Source organism: Prinia subflava, chromosome 6 (genome assembly GCF_021018805.1).
Source record: "Prinia subflava isolate CZ2003 ecotype Zambia chromosome 6, Cam_Psub_1.2, whole genome shotgun sequence".
NCBI lineage: Eukaryota > Metazoa > Chordata > Aves > Passeriformes > Cisticolidae > Prinia > Prinia subflava.
In genome coordinates, this window is record NC_086252.1 from 23,149,675 (window position 1) to 23,175,885 (window position 26,211).

The following is a 26,211-nucleotide window of genomic DNA, read 5'->3' on the forward strand; positions in this document are numbered from 1 at the left end:
AATTAATGCCTTCAGATAGCAAAGGTTACTGTGTTAAACCACTGTAGGAAATCTGTGTTGTGGGTATGGACAAGTGTGGCAGAAGGCCCAGGTACACTGAAGAAAGGGGTCATGGAAGCTGCTGCTCCATCCCAGCACAACCCCAGTGAAGGCAAAGGCACCTTATAACAATCTTTCATCATCACACTGCTTGTTTGCATCCAAGCACTCAACTCTGCCATACCACCAGATAAAACCTGCATTGCATACATTAATACCTCTTATAAACATTAATTTGACAATTGCCAGCACAGCAGCTGCTCTATTCTTAATGAAAAACACAAAGATCATCCTGCCCTTCCTCCTCTGTTTCCTTTCCCAAGCTTCACAATCCCCTGCACTAATTCACAGAGTCTTTTCCTTCCTCCTTAAAACAATTGCTAGGGATATAATTATCCTTCCATTCATTTTGCAGGAAGTATTCCCCCTTCTATAAGCCTTGCTCTTCACCCACCCCTTATACTTCTTCCTAGGTTACATCCCCATGGGCTTGCCACACCTTTTTCAGTAGCTGTTCCTGACTTAGCCAAGATTAGTTCTGGGTGTGCCAACCTGAGTATCCAGAGCTGCACCTGCAGCAGCAAAAGTGGCAGTAAGGCCATGCAGGGGATCTCCCTTTTCAGGACAATAGCCTATGCTCTGTTCCCCTTGGCTGGTAGTTTCACTTCACCTTTACCTGAAAGACTCTGGAAAAATGAAGGCTCTTTTCTCCATCAACCCAAGTATTCCAGGCCAGCATCTAGCACCAGCTGAAACATGAATGCAGACAAAGCAGTCTGTAATCTAAGGCACAACACCTGGACCCAGACAGCAGGGAAGGTGCTACAAGGAAGCACCAGTGCTCTGCAAGGCCTCACCTGGGCATCTGCTTTCCTAGGGACAGGCTTTCTGGAGGCACTGTCACAAAGCTGAGTTTCAAAGTGGTCTCCAAGGGAGGAATGAAATGGCTTTGCCGGGAAAGAATGCCAAGCAATTCATCTGAAGAATGGCATGGCAGGGAAATACACCTTGGAATGAAAGCACCTTGGGGCAACCCGGGGCTGGCCAGCTATCCAGCATGGCAGCAAGTGTGGGACATGCCAGGACAGCCTTAGACTGATCCATTCTTTCAATAAATAGAGCTGCTCCTCTCTACCAGGACACACATCTCTAATACAAACCATGTCAAATAGAAAGTAACTTCAACAACTAAACAAGATGGCTTAACTGCTTCCCAACTCCAGTTGGAAGAATTTTCCTTCTCAGGCATAAAGAACACAAAGACTGCCTCTCTTAATAATTTATTTCTTTCCACAATATTCAGACTCACAGCAATCAGTGCCCAAGCAGAGAGATTGCAGTTTACCAATAAGCTGCATAGAGTTCTTGGCAGTCAAGTTTTAGTTTACAGGACACAGTCAGTAAAAAATAAATACACTAGAGTACACCCAGAATTTTGACAAAACACAAACACATTTTCTTTGCCACAATTGCCACCCATATTGGGTTTTTTCCAAATACTTTGTGCAGGTCAAGGAGTGAGTGAAAATAGCCAGATGGACTCAGTCCTTCACGATGCACAATGGGGACTGAAGAGAAAAGGGACCTATAGCTTCCAGGGGCTCAAAAGCAGCCTGGATTTCCTGCTTGCTGTTAGTCTGCTTTAGGCTCTGGACTCCAGCTGTATAGCTTATAACCTTTTGTACTCCACAAGGTGAGTATGTGCATGTGAGTTTGGTCCTCCATCCTGCTGCCCTTGCTGTAGCACAGCAATCTTCCATCTCTCATCATGCTAGGAAGAAAGTTCAAACTCAGAGTTTACCAGCTCTAAACACCATTCTCTAAAGCTTTCCAGATAGCTCTGCAACACACATACTCTCCACATAGGTTTTACTCTAAAATGCTGGGAGACTGGCAGCAAGCAATGTTGATTATCCAGGGACAGGAATTACCAAAATGGTTCCTGGTTTGCAGGCACCAGTGAGGAGACTCCAGATTCCAAAATCAAAGATGGGGAATACTTTAATCACAGAGCTAAGTGAAAAAATCTTTCTGGAACATCAGTGGAAGCATGGGAAAACAAACAAACAAACTCCAGATCAATACATGTCCTTCCCACAGCCAGTGGCTTCCTTGATTGCCACACAGAGCTCATAGCCTAGACTACCAACTGGACTACCATCAGCCCTCTAGGAAGAGGAGAGAGAGATCTTACTCTAATAATTATTATAGTCTATCCACTTATTGAAAAATAATTGCTCAAAGCAATAAATGTCATTATCTGATCTCCTGAACAAATTAAATCTGCATGTTCACTCGGATAACTTCTGGTTCCACTGTGGCACTGGAAATATTCTGAAGTACTTTTCTGAAGGCTTAAGAGCAAAAAAAACGCAAGAAGTTGCTCTGGTGTACTACGATCTTCTCTGGATATGGACTGCATACCCACTGTTGAGAAATGCTGTCTCTATTGGACATCATCCATCTTGGAATATTCTTTGATGAATTTACTGGAGTATGTGGAAAGTTGTGATAGAGACAGCTTCACACTCCCAGATTTCTATAGCAATATACCTCAAACTGCTCACATCTATTTCTGCATGAAAATCCAGACTATTCCAGTCAAGAGAGAAGTGTTAAACATTCACCAAAACAGAAGCAAGATCTGAATTATGCAAGTGGGCAGAAGCATTTGGATACCTCTTCATAGAAAATGTATGCTAGCATCTGGGCTGGCTGCAAAAGCATCATCTGAGCTTCCCCAACAGAAAGCTGTCACACATCTGGTGATGCAGCTATTCACAGCTTAGATATATACCAAGATTCAGTTCACTGCCTCAGGCACGGATTTCAGTTAGTCAAGCAGAGTGAAATACCTGGCCCAAGAGGCAAGAGTTAATGGCATACATTACAATTACACAAAACGAGACCCGTGCCTGTTCCCCTTGGATCTTTAAATTGATCAGACACAAAATCAATCTGGCTTGGTCAATTAGGAGTTTAGATAAAATCCAAAAAACCTGTATGAAATATTTGAGATGCTGCAGGTCAGTGGCACAGGCCAGTGCATTGAAAGGATCGTGACTGCAGTGCCTTGCAATGTGACCAGATGCAATCACGTCCCCTCGCAGCTGGAGCGAAGCCATACCCTTCCCCACACTGATGAAGTACCTTGGTTTTACCCAGCTGCCATTCTTTCCTGCTGCTGTCATAGGTCTGAAGAAAACCTGCACATACAGCTTTGCTGTTGTCTGAGAGGCTTGGCCCCTTCACAAGCATCTTGTACCTGAGAACAAAACAGAATCTCATCACATTACAGATGACAGTACCTGCCCCCTCCCTCACTCTTCCCAATCTTTTAACTTTAATTATCCTCCTCCCATTAGTCCTTCTTCCTCTGGGACCTTCCTTCTTCATGTTTGCCTTCCAATTTGGAAATTTCCATCCCCCAATCTTTATCTGTTCCTACCACACTGGCAATTATTGTTGCAATCCCACTAAAAGAATACAAACTCAACAGAATTTTTCAGTAAAGAGCAACTGTCTTTTTGAAGCATGTGCTTTCATCAGACACAAGTTATTTTGTTCAGTATAGGGGTGGCATTTAGTGCTCCAAGAGACAAAGGAAGCAATGTTCAGTGTCCCTTCTAGCCTTAAACTTCAAAAAATCCTTTTGATGTAGCTCATTAAAAGAAATAATCACTCCTTCCAATATTAATCATCAACTATACTGCCCATTAGAATTTTCTTCAGTTGCCTAAAGGTTTTAAGCATGGTATTTTCCTTTTACATATTATGATCAGCTGGATTTCACAGCGTCACACTAGTAAATCTGTGGCAAAGCTACCAAGAAAAAAAAAAAAAGACAGAAAAAAAGACCAAAGACCATCTGGCTATTTTTCCATTCTGACTTTTAGCCTAAAGGCAGGTCTCCTAAAGGCCTCCCAGATCAGCCTATGATATGGCCATGGTTAGAAAAACATCCCACAGATGATCCATACCAGAAGAAGCAGTTACAGAGGGAACAGTCATATAGAATCCTGTACTTTGGGGCTGTTCCAGCACACAGTGCAGTGACAGCCATTACCTGCTGAGGAAGTCCTGGAAAAGGCGGCGTACAGGGAACCCTGCTCTGCGAACTTTCACCGTCTCCAACATCCCTGAGTACCGCAGCTGATTCAGCACCACATCTGGGTTAAAGAGGTTTGGTGCCTAAAGAACAATCCAGAATCAAAACCAAATAAACGAGGCAGTCACAGGCTGTGCATCCGTAGAAAGCCAACCCTGCATATTTGGAGACGCCAGGTAAAAAGGGGGATGTCTGGGTCAAGAGGAAAGCAACCTCACAACACTGCATAGTGCAGAATAAGGGACAAAAGGGAATTGGGCTGGTTCAGGGAAAGAAAAAACCAAAACCAACAGTTTGCAGACTGCACTCACAGTTGGGATATGGCAGGAAAGCAAAGATACAATGTCTTAACACATACAGTGCAGAACCCTGACTCAGTTCTCTTTGCAGTCTCTCTTTTCGGTTAAACTGGAGACAAACTACAGAATTCTTTTCTGGCATAAATCCCCTAAGCAGCCTGTCCTCTGCCGTATCATTCATGGTTTCAAAACATGCAAAGAAAAGGATCCCCAGTTCAGAGCTCCCCACCCAATCTAGATAGCAGCATGCCCTCCTGCCACAGCTCAGAGTACAAGTGAGAGCCAGCCTGTCCCCAAGCACTGTGGCTTGCTCATGATGTGTCCACCTCCACTGCCACCTCCCTGCCAGAGACAGGGATCTGCAGGAGACAGTGCCTACTGTACAAGCCCTTCACTCAAGAACAGATTTCTCTACAAGCACTATAAACAAGAGTGATTGCTTCTTCTGCCACAGCTCTGGACTCTGCACAAGCCTGGTTAATACTCCAGGTTTCATAAGCACTGAAAGAGGTGGGAATGGCTCTATAATCTCATATTCAGCATGCAGTCTTTCCATCTGATTACCAGGAGGAGGGTGTGTTTTTTTTCAACTGTAAAATAACTAGAATGAAAAACGAGGTGGGGAGGAACTGCTCAAACCTCAGTTTGAGGCACCTGCTAGGCATTTGTGCAAGGGCATGCCCATGCAGGCCTGTGTCACATGCACTCACATGGCTGGAGACAGACTTACCTTTTCTGTATTTGGTTTGATGCAGCGGATGAAAAATGGGTTGGAAGTACTGAGCGTGGCCATCAGGGAATGGAGAGAATCCTAAAGACCAGCAAGAGAGACGCAAAGGATCAGTCACTACAGAAGGGAAAGAGGCTACATTTGATGCAATAATGTCTTCATGCAGCCCTCCCAGCCCCAATGTCCTTTGACTCTGCCTATCAAAATTTCAATAACCTGTGAGATTCTTTCCTGTCCAAACATACCCAACGTTTGCTCTTAAAGCTGTTTATATGGCCATCCTCATTCTTGGAGCTGTATAGCTTTTGTGACTTAATTTTACAAGTCTCTCAAACTTTAAATACAGGAAAACAAAACAGTGAAATGAACAGAAGGTCTGCAGACAATCTAAGTGTGTGAGATTCATACTTGCAAGGTCCTCCTAAAAAGGTTTTATTGGAACTATCACTACACCAGTAAAAATGTGGCCTAAAAGGACACATAAACTTAGCTGAAATACCAAACCAATATGAAAGCTCAAAGAACCTCAAGAACTTCATATACTTAGCAAAGTACTCTTTTCCTCTGCCACCCTGCTCAGTCTTATCATCTTACATATTATACCAGACAGAAATCCTTGGGGCCGTGGCACTGTCTTTTTTTAGCACTGCAACATTCCTGCACATTTCAGTGCTGGACACAAAACAAGGATGAATGACTCCTCTTGGCTGCAGGCCTTGCTTTACCCATCTGCTCTTCCCCAGAAGCCTGCTGCTCTCTTGGAAACATCATACCCTGAACTGGGAACTGACAGTCGGTCTGCGCCTCTGGGTGCCCATCTTCAGTGTCTCTTCAGTGCAACGACTGCAGACTCTTTCAAAAAGGTCATAGATGAAGTCCAGCCTGAGGGAGAAGAAAAGAATTAAAGAAGATTCAAGATACCTACCACCTGTGAGAAGATGGTTCTTATTGTCAGCTCCTGCCCTGTCTCATTGTGAAACACCTCATTTTTATACCTGCTGTGTCAGAGCAGCTGCACAAAGCGGTTCAGCTGGGCACTTCAGTGAGGAAATTAATACTTCCCATGTGGCTGCCCAGATCCTGTGGGCTGCCCTGTATGCCACACTCAGCTGCAGAGCCAGAAGCCTCATCTCACAATTTCAAGCAGGATATTACACAAAGAAAAGTCTCCATTCTGCACTGGCTAGGACACCTCCCTTAGGCAAGGAGGGAATGCTCAAGGGACACCTCCCTTGAGCAAGCATATGCCCCCAGGCTAAACTACCTTGAAGGTATGCCAGCTGGGCTGGTGCTGCCATGCCTCCCAAACTAGCTCTCATGATTAGCCCCCATGGAAGCCCAGCTCTTCTGTGTCCAGAGGAGTTCTAGAGCTTCCTTCCATGTAGGTCAGATCTGGGGAATCTTCCACCATTTTGCCACTCCTGAGACATTGGTGCTAGTTCCTACAAAGCTGCACGAAGTTCTTCAGAGCTGCTTGTGCCAGTTTGTTGTTATGCCTGCTTCTGGCCAAACTTGCCTTCTGGCATGTTGAAAAAGCCTAAGTCCTTCTATTATGCTGGACAATAACAACCACAATTCTGGCCTCAAGCCTCATGTAAAATGTTCCTCAGATGCCACTCTCCAAGTAAGACAACTATGAGCAGCTCGTAGTCTCAGCTCCCTCAGGTTGTTTCAAAGCCTCTCAGTGCACACACTGCAGCAGCTTTAGAGAAGATGCAGTTCTGAAACAATCTCATCAGGCTGGAGCCCAAAGGCAGTGCATAGACTGTGGTAAGAGGCACACGGTAAAGTTGCTTCTCAAAGACTTTTAGGATGTGCTGTTTAAATGCCTCCCTCCTACTAGATCCCACTTCTGTTTCCCAGACCTTGCTCAAGATCAGAATCAGTTCATTTCTCTAAGGTCATGTTGCATTGCTGGGATTTAACATTAGAGTCCATGCCCAGTCCCACAGCAACAGCTCAGTCTGGCTCAGGATAAGGACAGATGATTTCCACTAACAAGCAGGCTGGAAAACAAGCAGCCTCTGTACAAAGGCTGGCAACTGACAGCATGGCAAAGAGCATTGACTCATTCAGGGAAATTTTGCCATTGTTGGTAAAAGGGAGGTAAGAGGAAGAAGGCAAAGGAAAGGGGGAACGGGAAAGACAAAGGCAAAGGGAAAACAGAGAAAAAACCAAATTGCCTGGAGGGACGTCTGTCATGCTGTTAAAATTCTTTTTAAAACTGGGACAACATAAGTTCTGATTAAATCTGTGCTTCATCTGACTTCCCCAGCTCTCCTTTCCTCTATCAGGACACTTCAGCACAAAGAGAAGAATGATTAAGAATGATGCCTGATGCTCTGGCAAAAGCAAGTGCTTTCCTTGGTCTGGTTTATTACATGAAAGTGGCTTGGTTCTGCCCAACAGATGTAGCCTCCTGACAAGCATACCTGCTGTCCTTCAGCATGTTTAAAATGTCGTCACGAAAGGTGTCCCTGTTCTTCTCCAGAAAGCCTCTCACATCATACAGCACCTGCAACACAGACACAGCCACTGGAGTAGTGCCCTATAGATCACTTAGTCCTTCCATATTTACATGCCCATGTACAAGGCCTCCAGCAGAGCCACACAGTAACACTGCAGGCATGTGCCAAGATCTGAATTTCTGGGGTCAAAGAGCTACAGAGTTCTGCAGTCACTGGCAAGAAAGTGGCTTTTAGCCATCAGTTAAAATACACAAAAAACCACAACCTCAAAAACAAGAGCCAAGTAAAACAGCTGCCAAGATTTCTGGCAGAAGAGGGTCTCTGGAGAAATCCTCTGCAAGGTGTGAGGTACTCTATTCACTTCAGGAGAGTGAAGAGAATGGCCACCCAGTGCCCCAACTGCCCAACAACAAGTGCTCAGCAGATTATTCTGGGAGGAGGTTAGCCCTTCTTTAATGTGCAATGTCCTCCCTTGACACACCTTCATCTGCTTCATATCTCTTCACAACAAAGAGCAACATTTAACCTTGAAGGCTTGGGAACATTTTCCTTTCTGCAATAGGTATTTACTCTTTCCTCTCCTCCTCAAAAGTCAAATTTTCCTTGTGACTTTTCCTTTGAGTTTTGTTCGTTTGTGAATGTCCAAGAAAAGACAACATGAGTAACAGAAGTAAGGAGTTTAGGCCCCAACCAAAAGTTTACCTGAGAAACTCAAACATCCAAGTTGGAGAATAGAGTACTGGAGAGTGACACACAATTTTAAGCCCATCATACTCATTGTGCCCTGGTGTGGGACATTAACTGTGTGGAGACACTCAGCTCAGAGACATTCTTCATTTCTAGAATCTAGAACTGAGGACCTCAAGTCCAGAATATACCAAATATTTCACAAACACATCATGAACACCTACCTCTCCTGCATAATGCCTTATGCCAAACTGATGGTCTGTCACCCGAGGCTTTACATAGTAGGGGTTGCTCTGAAATGAAAGAAAAAGGAGTTGTCTTATAATGCTGGTGTAAGAATAAATAGTCAGTCAGGAACTCTGCCATGACTATGACAAGGCTGGGATGGGCAAGGACCTTTGCTCTTGCAGAGCCCGACCACATCTGCTGCAGCTCTCTGCAGCTACATTACAAATATGTTACTCAAATTTAAGATGGAAATATCCAGCCCTTCAAGGCATTTCTCATGTGAGCAAGGGCTTGCAGAATCAAGGCTGCGGAGGCATGCCATGGATGAAATGTTAATTCTTGTGTGTCTGACACCTGAGGAGACTGAGCTCCACACAAACCATGTGGTGCAGGACACAGGATCAGGATGCAGGGAAGATGGCAGCTTTGCATAACACCTCCACACCTTTTCTTCATCAGAGGAAATAACATACCAATTTCCTGTCTTCCTCTATATTTTATCTTTCCTTGCACTCTCTTCCCCTACATTCAATATTCAGTTTTCCTTTCTCTTTTTCCTCTCTCATTCTCCCCCTCCTTTCTCTGTTCTGTGAAAACCATTTTAACTATTTAAGAGCAGCCATGCTGCTCTAGACCAACACTCTATCCAGCTAAGTATTCTGCCTCTAGCACTGACTATGCAGGGCAGAGTACAAACCAAGTGAGTAAATCATACTTTCATCCTATTCCCTCAAACTCCAATTATTCTTTGAGGCCTGCCTAACTAGTAACCTCAAATGGATTTCTTTTTGAAATACTTGCTCATTCCACAAGTGAACCCATGCAGACTCTTGCATCTGGAGCTCTCAACCAACTACATAGGGAACTCGAGCTGCTTGGATTTAAGGCTGGCTTCCATTAGTGGCATGAATCTTCTACCATGTGTGATTTTTAAAGCCATCACACCCACCCCAGCCATCCTGCCCCCAAACTGCAGGTCCCTTCCATGCAGCTTTCTGAAGCACTGAGGCTGTCCCACCTGCTGTTTACCAGTTCTGACAGAAGCCCTCCTTGAGTGGAGGGGCCTCATGGTGTACATGGCTCAAAGCGAAGGTGATCTACAGACTGTGCAATGCCATAACAATGTTTCTACTTTTACTGTTAGTTTCCTGGGAGCTTTTACCACTTCTCTGGGGGCTTTTTATTACTGCTGATCCCTGAGCTGGTATTTCTATGGAGCTCCATCACAGCCTCTGTCTGGATCTCACTCCTGAAGAGCAGCAGTCAGTTCAGGGGCCATCATTTCAAAGGTGAAGCTGGGACTGTTTTCCTTCAGGCAGAGCATTTTATATTTTTCTACACTGCTTTTCATTTTACAACACAGTCAGTCTCATGAGGCCCCTCTCAGACCAGCCTTGCCCTGTGAGTCAGCAGAAAACCTCAGTGCTTGTAGGAGACAGTGCCTTACAGGCCTCCTGTCACTGAGGTAACTGACCATTTACATTCTGTGAACTTACACAATTGTGAAATCAGAACCACAGCCCTGTACTTTCCTACAATACTTTGTAAAAATTAACATAATTCCAAATCTTCTCAGACAAAAGTACTAAGGAAATTTTAAGTTACATATTGCACGATGCTGTTTGTAATTCAGCTCTTTCATCTTCAAGATCTTTTAGCAGTATTTAGCAGGTGGACAGCTTCTGATGCTGATATTTTGTTAGTGCCAGTGAAAATTTTTTCCTGTGTTTCTTTTCACATTAATTCCATTTCATTGCTCTTCCCTTCCCCCCCAAATCATCATGTTTTTCCAACCACAAACTTCCCTGTCTTCCACTCCAAACATGACTGCTACTGGATCTCTCATGTGGATTGGCATCCTGTTCTCCTCCCCCTCTCTACTCAGCCCTTATATTTCATCCATGCTTACAACACTTTTGGTTGGTTCTGCTATCTTCCCTATTGCTCCTCTCTCCAATTGTTTGAGGTCATATTCTCTTAAATCCCAGCTTTGTGCTTTTTCCTCCTTAAGACTACAGCATTCCACAGAAAATACAGAGAAGAGGGCTTGTTCTCGTCAGGCTTCCCAGCAATGCTGGCTGGATGTCTTCCAATGCTCTTCCAGCCAGCACTAGAGACCTTAACTGGTATAAAAAAATGCTTTTGCCTTCAGCAAATGCAAATCCTAGAGCACTCTCCACTGCTCCTCCCTGCACTTATAACTCAGCCTCTTCCATCCCTTGCGAGCTTCCTAGGGTTCCACGTTACCTGCTATTGCCTCAAAGCAGACAGAGGTGACACTATGAACAGCTTAATGAAAAGGCTACTCAATGCACAGAAATCACCAAAAATAGCAACCAAAATGTAGTGGGGCATAAAGGAATGCAAAATAATACTGGCAGTCTCATGCTGCTGTACAATAAACCACAGGTACCTTCTTACCAAGGGAACTGCATTCTGGTCTGATTATTTATCTCAGAAAAGAATAGAGAAAAAATATGTAGATAAATTCAGAAACAAACAGCAGAAAGAAAGAGGAGCTTTGAAACGTCTCCATTTGGAGACAAACTGAAGAGTTTGGGACAGTTGAGAAAGAAAATTCATAACAAGTGATACATTAAAAATATTCATTAGTTCTATATTAAGAAATACCAACAACAATTAAAAAAAAAAAAGAAGGTAAATCAGGCATTCTCACATTTCTTGACCTCTAAGACAAGGCAAAGCCACAGCTGACAAAACTGAAGGCCTTGATTTAAGTCTAAAGAAAGCAAATAGTTCCTCAAAGTTCTAAGTAGCCAACCAAAAATCATTGCTATTGCTTCTAATTTTAAGTCATGAGTATTACTAGAGGAGTTACAATGCAAATATGAAATATGATAATATCTGTATCTATGCCAATTAAAAAAATCAGATAAAGGATACAGATTTGTATGTTTTCAGGCTTTGATGAAACCTGAATTAGAAGACTAGAAAACATATTTGCTTACAATGATCTTACTAAAGTAGTGAATTATTCTGTAAATCCATGCTACAGGCTTTAATTCGCTTTGTTTTCAGTCTATTTACTATTTAGAACAAAATGTTGGCTGTACCAGAGACATGGTAAGGGACTGCTACAGTGATCTCAGCGGGGTTTCTGTGTCCCCAGGATAGCTTTCTGACCTGCCTGAAAAAGCCGTTCCACTACTGTGTCCAGAATACAAGAAAGAGGATGAAAGAATTTAATTAATTAGGAACAATAAGAGAGCTTTCATTAAAAGTCATGAGGCAAAAGCCGTCCCCAGCCCCAGGAGACAGATTTGACATGCTCTGGAGCAGACTGCTGTGAGTCAGCTGGCAGGAGAAACCCACACACACTGTGCAGCCACATCCTGTGCCTGGGGTGCTGCCTCGTGTCCCGTCGCAGACCAGCAGAACCTGACTCCATCCCATGCTGCAAATTCAAACCTCCTCTGCCCACAGCCTGTGGAATGCACACTCCCTCTTCTCTATGTGCACAGGAGACCATTCTCAGGTTGCTTTACATATTACTGTTGTTCAATGCAGCTTTATTAAGCACTCGCAGGTTCAGGCCTAAAGCATTTTCAATTTCCTGCACAAAGCACATATTTTACATCAACAAAACCTTCACTTTAGGTTCTGAAATGCTGATGGGGCTAACATACTGATCATTTGCCTGCCAGGTTATTTTCTTACTTACCATATGCTGGCTGTGAAGTTTTTCCAGAAGGGTGTTGTCTGTGCCTTTGGGGAATCGACTCTCTTCATTCACCAAAGCCAGCAGACCTAGTTTCTACAGCAAAACAAGAGACAGGCTTTTACAGTCAGCAAAAGCTTTAACTACACAGCACCAAGCCAAGAACTGGAGATCTGAACAGACCACTGAGCAATAACCCTTGAGTTATACCCAGCAAAACTCAATCTGAAAGCAGAATTCTGGACAGTTAGTGCATTCAGCAAGCAGAACATAAGTGGAGATTATTTATAAAAAAATCACATTAAGGTTTTACTTGAATGCTAATCCCTGTCTAAAACTAGGACACCCTTCCTAAGCTTACTCTCAACAATAAGCCAAGATCTCCTTTCTTGAGCCAGGACTATGGGTAGAACAGCTTATACTTTTACCAGGTCACTATGGGAAGAGGATATGAGCAACTATCTGCTTTTAAAACCAGGAAATGCCAGGGAAGATCTCAAGACAATCAGCAGTGCCCACTGATCCCTAGAAACTGTCCCAGGTAACTGCTTACCTTCTCAATAAGGTCCAGGCACTCTGCATTATCCATCCAGTCAATGGCTTCCCAGTTTATCCCTTCCCTGATGGTCAAGAATAAACAGAAAAAGGTTGGGAAACTGAAGATCCAAAGTCCTGGGGTATAGGACTATAGCCTATAGGTAACTGAGCCTGGTAGCTGTCCCAGGGCTCAAGGTGATTTGCAGGAATTAGGCTTTGCCATGGCTGAGGAAAAAGAATAGGGGACAAAATGCACTGCTAACACAAGGAGATGGAGATAAGAGACAGCCTTTCTTATCCATACCAGTGACTTAGACTGATGCTTTTGTTAGTCATTGAGCAAATTTCACATGAACTTTAGGACTGTGGTCTTTCTGCAGTGATGAGCAGCAGCCCACACAGTGGTGATGATGGACAGTTTGCTCCACAGCTTCGAGTCAGCTGCTGACCCACCAATCTGGAAAGCAGGCCTGAAGGACATCTGACAGGAGACTGAACCACAGTTCACAGATTCACCAGGAGAAAGAGACTGGAGAGAATTTTCAGGGAGAGTTTTGAAGATTATGACACAGATAAGCTTTGGCCTGACATGCAGGAAGCCTACAAGGTGGTTCTGCACCTTTCAGAAGAGGAGCTGATGTAGGTACAGTAGTGCAATAATGTGCTTTGAAAATCACCCATGACATCCTGTAAATCTGCTGAATGTGTTTTCCCCCTTAACATCTTCTCATACTCCCATAATACAGGATGTGTCTGTTTTCAGAATTCAGAGTAGCCTAGGATAACTCTTAAGTATACAAGGCAGACTAGAGGCTACATGTGAAGCTCCTTACTGACATTTTGACACAGACACCTTTCAGGTGGAGACTAACAGTTTGAAGGTAGTGGAGCTGTTGCCTCCGAATGCTTCAGCCAAGGCTTCATACTTTAAGGTTCAAAGCATCAGGATGCATGAATCTACTTACCAAGGCTGAGAAAGCAGAGCTTATACGGTGAAAGATGAGCTTTAAGTACATTGCCTTAGAATAATCTGATATGTAGTCAATTAAAAAATCCTCTCATTCTTTCCAAAATTCAGCCACAGAACTTAAAACTTCTATACAACCATCAGGAAAGAATAACTTGTCATGATGGTACCATTTTTAATACAAGATTCCTGCAATGGTGGAACTGGCCTGAGAAGAGAGCGCATAAATAGCCTTGCAATTTTGTAATCTTTAGAATTTAATGAATTGCCTATTGAACTGTCTCCCTTTACAAGGCTGCTCTCATTTGCCCTCACTGACCCTATTCAATTCCTTCATTCACAAACATAAAGGCTTCTGTTTCAGAGCAACAACTGAAGTATTTGTCTAGCAGCTTTCTCTAGAAGCAGAACTGCTCTAGAACATCACAGGTACTTCACAAAATACAATCCAATGTGAAGCCCACAGAAGAGGAAAAAGCTGTCCAGCAGGCCCCCAGCTCAGGAAATAGCCTGATGTACATCTTGCTGAGGAAAAGTGTCCTTTTCATAGTACAGGAATCTCCAGGACAGAAAGAGCTGTCAAATATCTCCAATTGTCTATCTTTAGGGAATTTACTTTTTGCACACCAAGATTCCATCCGCATTACACCACCACTGCCATAGGTAAATCATTACCAAAATCAGTAATACACCCAGTGACCATGTACTCTAATGGGTTAAAGCCCAGGAACTTTCCATTCAGCTGAGAGACAGAAGGAAATCTGCAGTTTCTAGACACTATAATGGAGAATGTTTTTTCCTGGAGACAAGTGACTTACGCTGGCAAAGCACATGGACAGTGCTTAACAAGACACATCCACGTCAGGGTTGTACTAAGGCCCAGCTGTCTCTCCTGCACTGAGCAGCACAGGAGGAATGATGTCCTCCCTCCCACCACCCATGAAAGCAGCAGTGTCCCACTCCCACTGTTTGTCACCTGTTGTACTCCAGCTGCTCCAAGGAGAAGATGTGTTTGTTGAAATATTCCTGGAGTTTCTCATTTGCATAGTTAATGTTAAACTGCTCAAAACGATTCACCTGCAAGAAGAAACAATTATAAAATTTTACATTCTTGTTCCTGAGCTCTGAAAGAATCTATACAAGCAACAGGGAAGGTGCCTTTACTCCAGGCCTGGAGTAAAGCCAGAGAACATAGTGGTGTCAGGTGATATGAGGACAGTATGGAGAGGTCCACTGGGATGGACCTCTTTTGCAGCCCATGCAAGGTTAATTCAGTAAACCTAATTCATAGTAAATCATGCTAAAGACAATTATGTTTCTGTTCTTGGAAGAAAGAAATAAATTCCCTAACTGTTAGGTCACTGGGCTTTCTCTTCTGTGAACTATCTGAGCAGTCACTCTATGACTGTTCAACATACATCCCACATCAGCTGTAGTTAGAAGCAATACATGCAGGATTCTCCACACAATGCAAAACAGATGTAAACAAACAATGTACATGTAGGATTTGGATATTTAGTTCACATACAAATCAAGAATTCAGTATTATCTATCACAGGAGATCTGCTTAGGGTCTCTATCACAAACCAGACCTTGAATATTGGCCTGTATGAGTATGGTTGGCAGAAATGGGCAGCTAAATATATCTTTCTGCATTTGGGGGAAAGTGGCAGGGTAGAGATTCCAGAATGCCCTATGCTATCCTTACCAGGATGCAAACCCACCACAGCTTCTTCCAATATGCATCAACATCTCCAAAACCAACTCACCCCACAAAAAACAAAATCCTGACCTGAAAGTTCTCGAAGCCAAAGATATCCAGGATGCCCACAGACTTAAAGTTTTCCTTGCCTTTGATCTTGGTATTAATCTTGCTAATGAGCCATGAAAAACACTGGGAATAGAGTGCCATAGAGAGGGAGTCCCTGGAGTCAGCTGCCTGTAAATACAGAGAGAAAAAATGAGTCACAAAGAGAACAGAAGGCACAAGGGCCACACAAATCTCTATGGGACTTCAGGTTCCTCCACTCTTCAGGTTTCTCACTCTCTGTACTGGCTGTGCACAGTGCAGTATTTATTTGCAACAAGTTTTCAAATAGCCAGGCCACACACAGACAAGCCATAATTTTGGAGTAACTGCACTTGAGAGGGTGAAGGAAGTAACAAATAAGTGACATTTTTTTGGAACAAGTTCTGGAACAGGGAAGGTGGCAAAATACCTCACAACTAAGCCCACAGCAGTAATTTGTATCACCTGAGCCAACATTTGCCGTGACAGGCAAGGTGTCTCGGTTCAGTACTCCTAGTAGAGCTGTCAAATGGGTATCTGCTCAGTTTTCAAAAAACTGGTAGGGCAGGATTTAATAGAATATTCTGTCGCCAAGTTACCCTCAAAAATTCCCTTTCCAAAACGTTCCTGCAAACAGCATTATCCTACTGGAATCCAGTTAGTCTGGCCAACAGCCAGGACACATGCCCCAGAGTTCATGGGTTGAAACTTTCCTGCAGTTGACCCCACATCCTATGCAGATATAAGCAAGTGTCATATGTGAAAAAAAACCCTTAAATTGTGATTACTAACGGGCAGTAGATAATTGGGTGTATGTAAGCGTGTGGGTGAACATTCAAAATCAAACTTTTGGTATCTCAAGCAAAAGCCTGCTATTTGATAGCTGCACAAGGAATGGGCTGGTTGTTTATTTTGATAACACTTGAACAAACAAAAGTGGCACACATTAAATCCTCCAGCTAATAAAGAGACAGAACCACAAATTGTGAGTCTGATCATGTGCTGTCCTTCTGCACATACACGGATTTAGAATGGGAAACCAGAGTTTAGGGTTCTGGAAAGAAGAGAAGGCCAAAAATAAGGGTCCCTAACAAGAAGACATGATCTCAGAGGACAGAAAAAGGAGCCAGGAGAGAAGATGGCAAAGATCATGACTGGAAGAAAGATGCTGGAAGTAGGGAAAGATCTTGGAGACTGGAGACATGGAGACAAATGTCAGGGCATGCCCAAGGACCTTGGCTGGTAGTACCTGAGACTGATAACTGCAAATGCACAATATAAACCCAGAAAGGCTTTTGCCCAGCCCTCCTGGACAAGCTGCAAACTCCCAACTGGGAAAAGAAGTTGACATCTAGAGAATTCCAGAGAATGTAACGCTGAGGGAAGAGCAAGCTAGTACATGAAATAATCAAGTAGGGTGAAAGCTGTTATCTTGTCATTTCCTAAATAAACCACAGTAAATAGATTACAGTTTGCTTCCCCTGTCTCACCTGTGACACCAGCAGGGCAATTCCCTCAGTAGGCCAGACCAGCAATGACAGATCTTCTAAATGCACCCTCGTCTCCTTCAGTTTTACAGCCCTATATAACATGAACTCTTTGCTAACAGCACAGGCCAACTGTTTGTGATCCCTTCCAGTGTTTCACGAACTCCTGAGACCCAGGCTGCCAGATCCTCCTTCTCACCCATCCACACTGGTTTTCTCCTTTCTCTTCCTAGGTACTATTTCATCTTCAGCAGCTCTAAGTTGCCACGGAACAACCTCCCTTCTCCACAGAAGAGAACATTTCAAAGCATGGGCACACGTGCCTTTTCTGGATATTTCTTCTCTCCATCAGATGATCTGCCTTATTGGTTGGGACAAACAATGCCCTCAAGGCCATGCCTCTGTAGTCTCTCTGGCTACACAGTAAGCTGGACACATTTTCCAGGAACAAGACCTCCCCATCCAGCTGTAAGCAAAGACACTTTCCCCACAGTATGGCTCAAATGAGATTCTCAAAGGCGCCTTTCATGCTCCCAGCTTTGTCTGCCTTTAGGTCAGTTCATCCACTCAGCCCACTGAAATGTCAAAGCTCAGATGGGTAATGAGCCCATTACATAATGAGAAATCCCCAGCAATTCTAATAGGTGGGTGCAGCACTCAGGCCTTAGGCAGGAACAGTCCCTACTGGGCCAGTGTTGAGTGCAACAGGCTCACCTAGTGAAGACAGCTAAATGGCAGCATCCACTTGCTATCCCAATTTTCTTGTGGCCTCGGTACTTCATTGGGCTGCAAGCAGGAAGTGTGGGGTCCAGTACACAAACACATCAGGAACAGCTATACCATGAGGAAAAGTTCTGTTCAGGGACACTCTGTAAATCCTACAACTGAATACCATTGCTGTGGACTGCATGAAGTGCCTCTGGTATTATCTGTTATTCAACCTTATGCACTGCTAGAGGAAGATGTGGCTTATTGAGGACATACAGCTGAGAAGAAAACTGGTACTGGATACTGAGAATATATACCACAGACTACAGGCTGAAAAATAATTTTCACACAATTTCACTGCAAAGAAAGGTCACAGAGTATGCAAAAAAAAAAAAAAAAAAAAAAAAGGAGACCATTTCTTAAAGCCAAAGCTTAGTTTGTGACGTATTAGCATAAGTGTTCACAGCAAGAAAAGAGCAACTACTCTACTATAATGAGCACTGCTGAGATTTCAGCTTGAATACAGTGTCCTGTTAGGGGCACTCCACTTCTTAAAAGATGTGGGAAAACAGAGACAGAAGACAAAGAGATTTAGAAAATTACTTACAAGAAAGCACTGAAGGAACTGGATTGTTTAGCTTAGAAAAGAGAACACCACATGAAAAACTTCACAGAAGCCAAAGCTTGTAAGGTGGACAGCTGGGATGTCAAAGGTAATCTAAATATGAGGAAAATCTTTTCAACTCCAGACTCCACTGCAGCTAAAGCAGGATACTTAAAGATGCTGTGAAATTCCTTCCATGGGAAATCTGAAGGAAAGTTAGACAGACATCCATCAGAGAGAGTCTTGTAACTCTGGCTTCTCTGCCAATGCAGGCGTTGGATTGATAACCCTCTGCAGTCTGTGCCAGCGCATGATTTCCATTACAGATGTTCCTTTTGCTATAACATGATGCCTTTTCCATCCTAGTAATAGCACTCTTTGCCTTCCAGGGTCTTGCATTTTATTAATGCAGAGGATTTTCTACAATTATCTGTGCATGGACCTAAAACACCAAGAGTGCCCTCAAGTGATCAGCAACACCACAAGAGCTACATATCAGTTTATTTGGGCCTCCTTTGTGGTTGTATGGATCCAGAAAGAAGCTGCTGCAGGGTAACAGCCCAGCATCTGAGGATGCTTTGTGGGAACTGTGTGCCAGCTTTTACTTTCCAGTAAGCACAGCGTAACCTGGGAGTTCTGCAGGTTAAAGCATGCACACATGCTTACCACAAAGCATCTGATGCACCTTCTGCATGACACTAGTATGACCAGTTCCTGGTGAGTGAAGGTGACTTAGAACTACTATTGTGCACTGGCATTTGCAAATGAACTCCCCTGCAGAGCCTGAAAAGCAGCATCAACACTGGGACCTGAGCTACCAATAAGGGCAAAATACCTGAGGAAACAGGAGGCCCTGGGCTGGAATGGGTGACACAGGAGGAAGACTCAGAGCCTGGAAAGCAGAAGTGCCAGAAGTGGAAGCATACACTAGGACACTTACCTGCTCCACAGTGAGAGGGGAGCTGATCTCTTCCCCACGCAGAATCATGGACCTCTGTGTCAGTACTTCAGAAAGCTGAAAGGCGTCTAAGCCCAGGAGGTCACTGGCAACATTCAGCACTAAAAGGAAGACACACTTTTTTCACCTCATGGATCCCCATCACTCATAGGGAAATCCCAGGGAGTTCTACAAGGCAGGTGACTAAACCCCAGCACAAAACAACCCCCCTTACTTGATTCTCTTGGGCATACCCAAAGCTGTAGGCTCACACAGCCATTATGGACCACAGCCAGATACTCATGTCAGTCAGCCTTCCTGCTGACAACAGAACAGCAAAACCCTGTGCAAAACTCAGCACCAGCTAAACACTGCATGAGAAGATATGTTTATGTAAAAGCACAATACTGTAGTCTGAGCATGGGATTACTAAACTTGGATGTTAAGAAGAGAGGCAATTAAACTAGGACTTAAAGCACTTCTAATACATATTTATTGCTCCTGTCTGTTTTGGGACTCACTCTACAGACCAGCTCAGATTAGGTAATTGCAACAGAGTGCACACCAGCAAGTGCTTCAAATGAAGATGGGGGAAAGTCTCTAACAGGTCACTTTTATCTCAAACTCCTTCCTGATCCTTTTTTTTCCATCTCTTTCAATGCAAAAGAGAAACTCTGAGGCTGTGGACTCAGTCTGAGAACATCCAGGAGCACAAATGGATCACAGGGCCACAGACCAGCTAAATCCCACTGGTACCCTGGAGCCACACGTGTTGTGGCAATGCTTTAGTAGGGTTAAACCACAGGGAACCTGCTGGTGAAGGCACTACAGATTGGCCTAACAGAGGGAGAAAGGAAAAGGGAGAGGGTTTTATTGGGTGCCTTATGGGGTTTTGCATGGCCTACCAAGTTGCTAGGGTCCTATTTACCTGCTTTTGTTGTAACCTGGGCCCCACCAGCTGTCATGAATTCAACATTTCCCAAATGAAGTGTGCCAGAAAGAAGCTTGAAGATATCTCTGATTTCTTCAGTGCTGAAGTCCATCACCTTCATGGCAGTCTATGCAAAACCAAACACCTCATGTTAGTTGTATGTACAGCTGAGTACAATGCACCACCAGAACCAGGTCCAGTGTGCGCAACACGTAAAACTCAGCATTATAGTCCCCCTGAATACAAATGAAACAGCTTGGCGCAGCACCTCTATGAGGTATACATTTGTCAATGATCTTTACTGTCTCCCATTCTCTCCTACATTTGCTGTATTGCCACCCAAGGCAGGTGGGCATTTGCCCCATCCTCTGGTTGGACTTTGCTGCCACCATTGATGGTGTGTCACAGGGAGAACATGTTTGTGCCTGTGTGAGGAAATCCTACCCTGAGCGCTGGCAGCACAGGTTACAGATGTTACTGGATGGCTTCCACATTCTCGCTTATTTTCTTCCCTGAAGGATGGATCCATATAAGATACTTAATTTACCCTGATCCACATAACCCCCTTAATTCATTCTTAGTATAGTAGATTTATGCAGTAAGATTTAAAACCAGGCTATCAGCATTAACTGCTAGATAGCTGGAGAGAGATTATCAGATAATAAGGAAGTATGGCACATTCCCTCTTAGTGCCTGCATATGAGCCAGGGTTCTTGGGGCATAAATTGACTTTGAGAGGTGGGACCTAGTCTTCATGCATTCACCCTATCAGTGGGGCACTCTGGGGTTCTAGTTCCCTTCTTTCCTCCAGCATCTCTTCAGCTGAAGAATACCATATTGCCATTGAAACTTCTGCTGTACAGGTGTTTCCTTCCCTTAAATCACACCTAACTAGGAGCTACTGAAATTCTAAGCTGAATCTACTCATCCTGCCTATCTGGTTTCACCTACATTATTAAAGCCTTCAAGCCAAAAAGCATTTATCAAATGAAACATGAATTTGCACATTCATTGTGCTAATCCCTTAAACTCTGATAAACCAGTGTCTGTTGAATCTTTGTGGCATTTCAGAACGGGTGATCTGCACAGGTGATAAAACTTTACTGGAACATTTCTGGAGAACAGTACCTTCAGACCAAACTGTTCCCCTTCTAATGGTCAGAGTGGGGTTTCCTGAATCAGGCTATCTAGGAGGTTCCCATGAACCACAATGGGGTGGGGTTCTGCTCCCCAAAATTCTCTATCATTCTAAATTATTATTCATACTGTTACCCAATTTCCCCCACTTCTGTACACTAAAGCCACTTTTTGAGTCTTGTTTTAGCTGAGTTTTGGACTTGTTGAGCACAAACTTTGGCTTTGCGCAAATCATTTCTACCTGTGAGATCTAGAGCATGCAGCATGTTTAGTCCATGAGACTGTTCCCAAAAGTTCAGGAGGAGTTGGGAGTGGACTCACCATGACCTTACTGAACATCTCTACATCATTCAGGTTCTCATCTGTCACACAGCCAGACTGGTTCAAGTAGCGATAAGTCTCTGGCTCACAGAGGGAGAGGCTCTCTGCAACAGAAGAAAAAGAGGCAGGGGAGAGACAACAATTTATTTAGCAACCCAGTCTTTTTGTTCATAGAAGAGGAGGATGTGCTGTAACAAAGCTTGCAGATGGTATGAAAAATTATTTAGAACCGTCAAATCCCAAGCTGCGGAGTCTCAGAAGAATATCTCAATACTGAATTGACTGAAGAAAAAATAAATTAATTCTAGCCCCAAAAGTGTAGAGAAAAATGGTCTTAACTATATACATATGGTAATCACCTCTAAATTAGATATCATCACTTGACACAGAGTTCAGAGAGTCACAGTCAGATTTCTGAAGACATTAAGTGCTAGACAGCAGTTAAAAACTGAACACTGTTCACAAAACTAAATGTAAAACCAGAATTAGGTCTCTGTATATCTGCTGTGCAACCACATCTTAAACACTATCTGCATATTTGATCCCTCATTTTGAAAAGAATGTAGGAGAACTAAAAGATCAATGGAGAAAGGAGGCAAGGGTGATCAAGAGCCAAAATCACACTGCAGGAGGTGAAGGAGCCTGGGACACCAGCTTGGAGAAATAGATGGGGAGGAATAGCAGAGATCTGCTGAATAAAAGAATTTGTTTAGTATGTTTTCCCTAATAATAACCATGATCCCCACTATTTTCCTTTGCTTTACATTGATCTCTGAAGTGACCTATTGAAGTAGACATCCCTGCATGTACTCCCTAAAACTGACTTCTACTCTGGTCAGGCCCAAATCTTCCATCTGATTATCCTAACACACAGAGAACAAAAGCTTAAAGAAATTCCCCAGGCCCTCAAAACCAGAGTACAATTGTAACATGTTCCTGCCTGCCTATCTGACCTCTCCAGAAATACCATCAGTGCTCAGCAATGCCTGGGACAGATACTCACAAATGTTGTTAGGGGGATGCTGCACTACAAAGAGAATGCATCCACAGGCTGCAGCTGCCACTTTCTCTGTGTGCACTTTTTCAGACCCACCTTTCCCTTCCCCGAGTACAGAGCTATAAACCCTTTGTTCAGACACGTTTTGGCTCCAGTACTTCCACTACATCGCTGGTCTTTGTAATTCTTCTCTCTACTATTACCTATACTGAAGACTTGTTCTAAAAATATATCTATCAGTCCATCCTTTGAACTCCTTGAACAGCTCCCACCACTAACTGAATCAAGACTCTTTACCCTTCTTCTGCCTCTAGCCAGTTCCATTGTCTCATCACTTTGCACATACTTTTTCCTCCAGCACAGAAGCCTGAAGTCTTTTCTCATAAGGAATTTCTGTCATCCTCAGCCTCTTTCTCTTAACTCTCCTTTCTGTTTCCCACAAAATCACCATATGGCAGCCTTCAAGAAGCAGCCAATCAAGTACCTGTAATATCCATGCTCTAACTGACTCACACTTGCTTCACATGTTGGACTGGAAACAGGACAAGAGATATATCCCAGAAAATGGAATTACCTTTCTGCTCCCCGCTCACACCAGCTAGCAGAGCATAGAAGATGTGGTAATTCCGCTCCCCAGGGTTCTGATGTACCACCCTGTTCTGAAACAAAGAATACAAGAGTAGCCAGCAGAAAAAGATCAGACTTGTGGCTGCAAAGGCAAAGAGAGGACCAGGATACAGGTTAATCTCCAGGGCCAATGCACAAGAGGGGCTTCTTGATATTTAATGATGGTTTTGTCTAAATAAATTCTACATCAAATCTTTGTGGCTGTGCAACAGAGCATACACATGAACAAACTGAACTTTGTCAGTTCTGGCCCTGCTCCTCAGTGAATTCCTGACTCCAAAGTAAACCACATCCAATCAGAGATGCCTGCATTTGGAGTTGTACTCCACATTCTTCTCTGTGGAGATGCATTTCCAGGTACTTCTCTCTCCCTTTCTCCTTGGTAAACAGTTCTTTCTTGGAGTATCTCTGTAATGTACAGAGTTTATCAAAGATGGGAGAACAGGCCGTGATAGATACAGAACAAACATTGCTCCTGCTCCTCTGCCTCTTCCTCAGCTGGGACAGCTGCAGCAGTAGCACCTAAGGAGCTGATGTCTGCACACTGCAGTGGAGACAGCCTCATCCAGGAGATCTGGCACTGCCACACCTCCTGTGAGGAGAGGGCTCACTCAGTAGAGGTGATACCTACCTTTTCCAGTAAATCTGAATAGAATGTCAGGGAAAAAACATCCAAGTGACAGAAGCACAGATTTCTTGATGATAGGCAAAAAAATCTTCTAAACACATTGGGATGAACTCGGCAACAAATCATGAAATAACTGACACTTTGGGAAGTAGGTAAAGAGTGGTTCTAAACATCATCTTAGATCATCCTCTCTATTCACTGTCCAAGGAGGTATGATGTGCCTAAGAGATATTTAAAAGGGTAGGGCCAGATAGAGCATAGATAACCTAACAATAGATAAGCCATATTAGGGACACCTAGAGAGACTAGAGGCTACTCTTATCTGAAAGTCTGCATTGCACACAGCAAGCCGTGCATCAGTTCTCACTGCTCCTGCAAGAGACCGCTATCTTAAATCCACTGACAGCACAAAGAGCAGAGGCCAAACAATCCAAGCTGTCATTTACAACAGCAATAAATTCATCTGGCTGCCACTCCAGTGGCAATTGGTGTGGTTTTCAGTCAGCAGCAGCTTTGAACATACATCAAGAGCTGTAGCCAGGGCAGCTTGACATGCCTCATGGAGACAAAAGATATGTCAAAGCCTTTGGGAGAGGGGTACCTGGGCATACAGGGAAGAAAGTCATCATGGCACAACACAGTTTGACTGTATCCAGTCTTCACTGTCCTTGCTGTCACTGGAGCAGGCTCCCCACAGAAGTGGTCATGTCACCAAGCTCGTCAGAGGACAAGGAGCATCTGGACAAGGTGCATAAGTCATATGATTTCATTTTAGGTAGTCCTGAGAGGAGCAAGGAGTTGGACTTAATGCTCCTTACGAGTCCTGCCCAACCTGAGATATTCTGTGATTATGACTAGGGTTCCAAGGTGCACTGAAGATGGCAGCCCAAAACAGGGACTCATAATTCTCTTCTGCACCCAAATATTGTGCAGAATATGTTTGTTCTTATTTGGTCTCACTTTTCTCAATCATAAATTCATTGGCAGAGCTAAGATAAGTGAACAATTTTATGTGGAGCAAACAGGATGCTATCAACCGGGAAGGATCTTCGGTAGAAAATTCCAGAGTTTTAAGTATCAGGTGTTGAGATTAAAGAAATGAAAAGTCAAACTATGTCCCTACCTAATGCAGTACTGAGACAAAAGGTTCCCAGAGTTAGGTGCTGCAGAGCCACAAAACAAAACTTCTTCCCTCTTTAAGTTGCAAATTTACCCACAGTTGTAAGTTGACTTTGAAAAACTTTGATGAGGGATTTCCTGACCTACACTGAGCCCCTCCTCATCTTTGCTCACTCAGTCCATTTCTGGTCCACTGCAGAAAGGATACAATCAGTTACTCGGCCTCCCTGGATGTGTCCATGTTGAGAGAAGTGCAGCTGGATGAACTTGCCAAAGCGGCTGGAGTTGTTGTTATAAACTGTCTTGGCATTTCCAAAGGCCTCCAGAATGGGGCTGCAGAAACAAGGCAATGAAGATATGATTAGTGATGGGATACCATTAAAACAAAGTGTCTGCCCAGTCCTTTGACATTTGCAAACTGTGTTCTGCCATGAGAGATTTATTTGTTACAGCACCAGCCTGGACAAGCAGGAAGAGCTCAAGGGAAAGGAAGGATGGCAAGGGCAATTTAACATGCTGCTAGATAATTTTTAAACCTTTGGGATTGCAGTTAATTAAATCAGTCCCCGATCTGTACGGGCAGCTGCTGCTCACACTGTCAAGGGCATTCCCCACCAGTGTGACTTCAGGAAATGAAAGGTGGCAAGACCCAGCCAGGTAATGTCCTCCACACTGCCCATCCCATGAATGCAACTGCATTTTTTCAAGGATTTTCAGAAGCATCAGACATATAGGGCAAAGACTCTGTAGATTTAAACAACATACTTCTACGTTCATTCTACCTTTTTTCCTTTTGCCTTTGATAAACCATCTCTTAAAATTACAGGGAAACATCTTCAAACTAACAAACAGTAATAAAACAATTTGTGTGGTACTTAAATTTGATACTGGAACACACAGGGCCTTGTTACCTAAATCTTGCTCAGGGTGATATAAGCTACATGGTTTCCAAGTAGAGGGACTATCCACACACTACAGATTTGAAAATTACATTCTAAGAGAGCGATATCATCCACTTCAGGTAAAAAAAAAATGTTGCAAAAAATCTATCACCAAATGTCAGACTGGCCATGAATTCAAGAATTTTGTCTGCTGGTCACCTTCCCATCTTCAGGAAAAAAAAGTTTAAATACTTGGTACTTGCTTCACAGAACAGTACAAGAGAAAAGCCTAAACCACTCAAA

The 26,211-nt window shown here is 43.6% G+C and overlaps 1 protein-coding gene across 1 annotated transcript in view; it reads right to left on the reverse strand.

Annotated features, from left to right (window-relative positions):
* LOC134552207 (unconventional myosin-X-like) overlaps positions 1-26,211 on the reverse strand; it is an 89,957-nt gene that overhangs the window by 36,452 nt on the left and 27,294 nt on the right. The window contains exons 6-21 of the mRNA XM_063400670.1: positions 25,236-25,360; positions 23,912-23,925; positions 23,228-23,312; positions 21,657-21,760; positions 20,196-20,325; positions 19,271-19,389; positions 15,535-15,681; positions 14,719-14,819; positions 12,792-12,858; positions 12,242-12,334; positions 8,556-8,624; positions 7,609-7,691; positions 5,950-6,058; positions 5,177-5,257; positions 4,106-4,230; positions 3,190-3,304 (exon numbers count right to left, since the gene is read on the reverse strand). Coding sequence (XP_063256740.1) covers positions 3,190-3,304; positions 4,106-4,230; positions 5,177-5,257; positions 5,950-6,058; positions 7,609-7,691; positions 8,556-8,624; positions 12,242-12,334; positions 12,792-12,858; positions 14,719-14,819; positions 15,535-15,681; positions 19,271-19,389; positions 20,196-20,325; positions 21,657-21,760; positions 23,228-23,312; positions 23,912-23,925; positions 25,236-25,360 — 1,567 coding nt within the window. The remainder of the gene's footprint in view (positions 1-3,189; positions 3,305-4,105; positions 4,231-5,176; positions 5,258-5,949; positions 6,059-7,608; positions 7,692-8,555; positions 8,625-12,241; positions 12,335-12,791; positions 12,859-14,718; positions 14,820-15,534; positions 15,682-19,270; positions 19,390-20,195; positions 20,326-21,656; positions 21,761-23,227; positions 23,313-23,911; positions 23,926-25,235; positions 25,361-26,211) is intronic.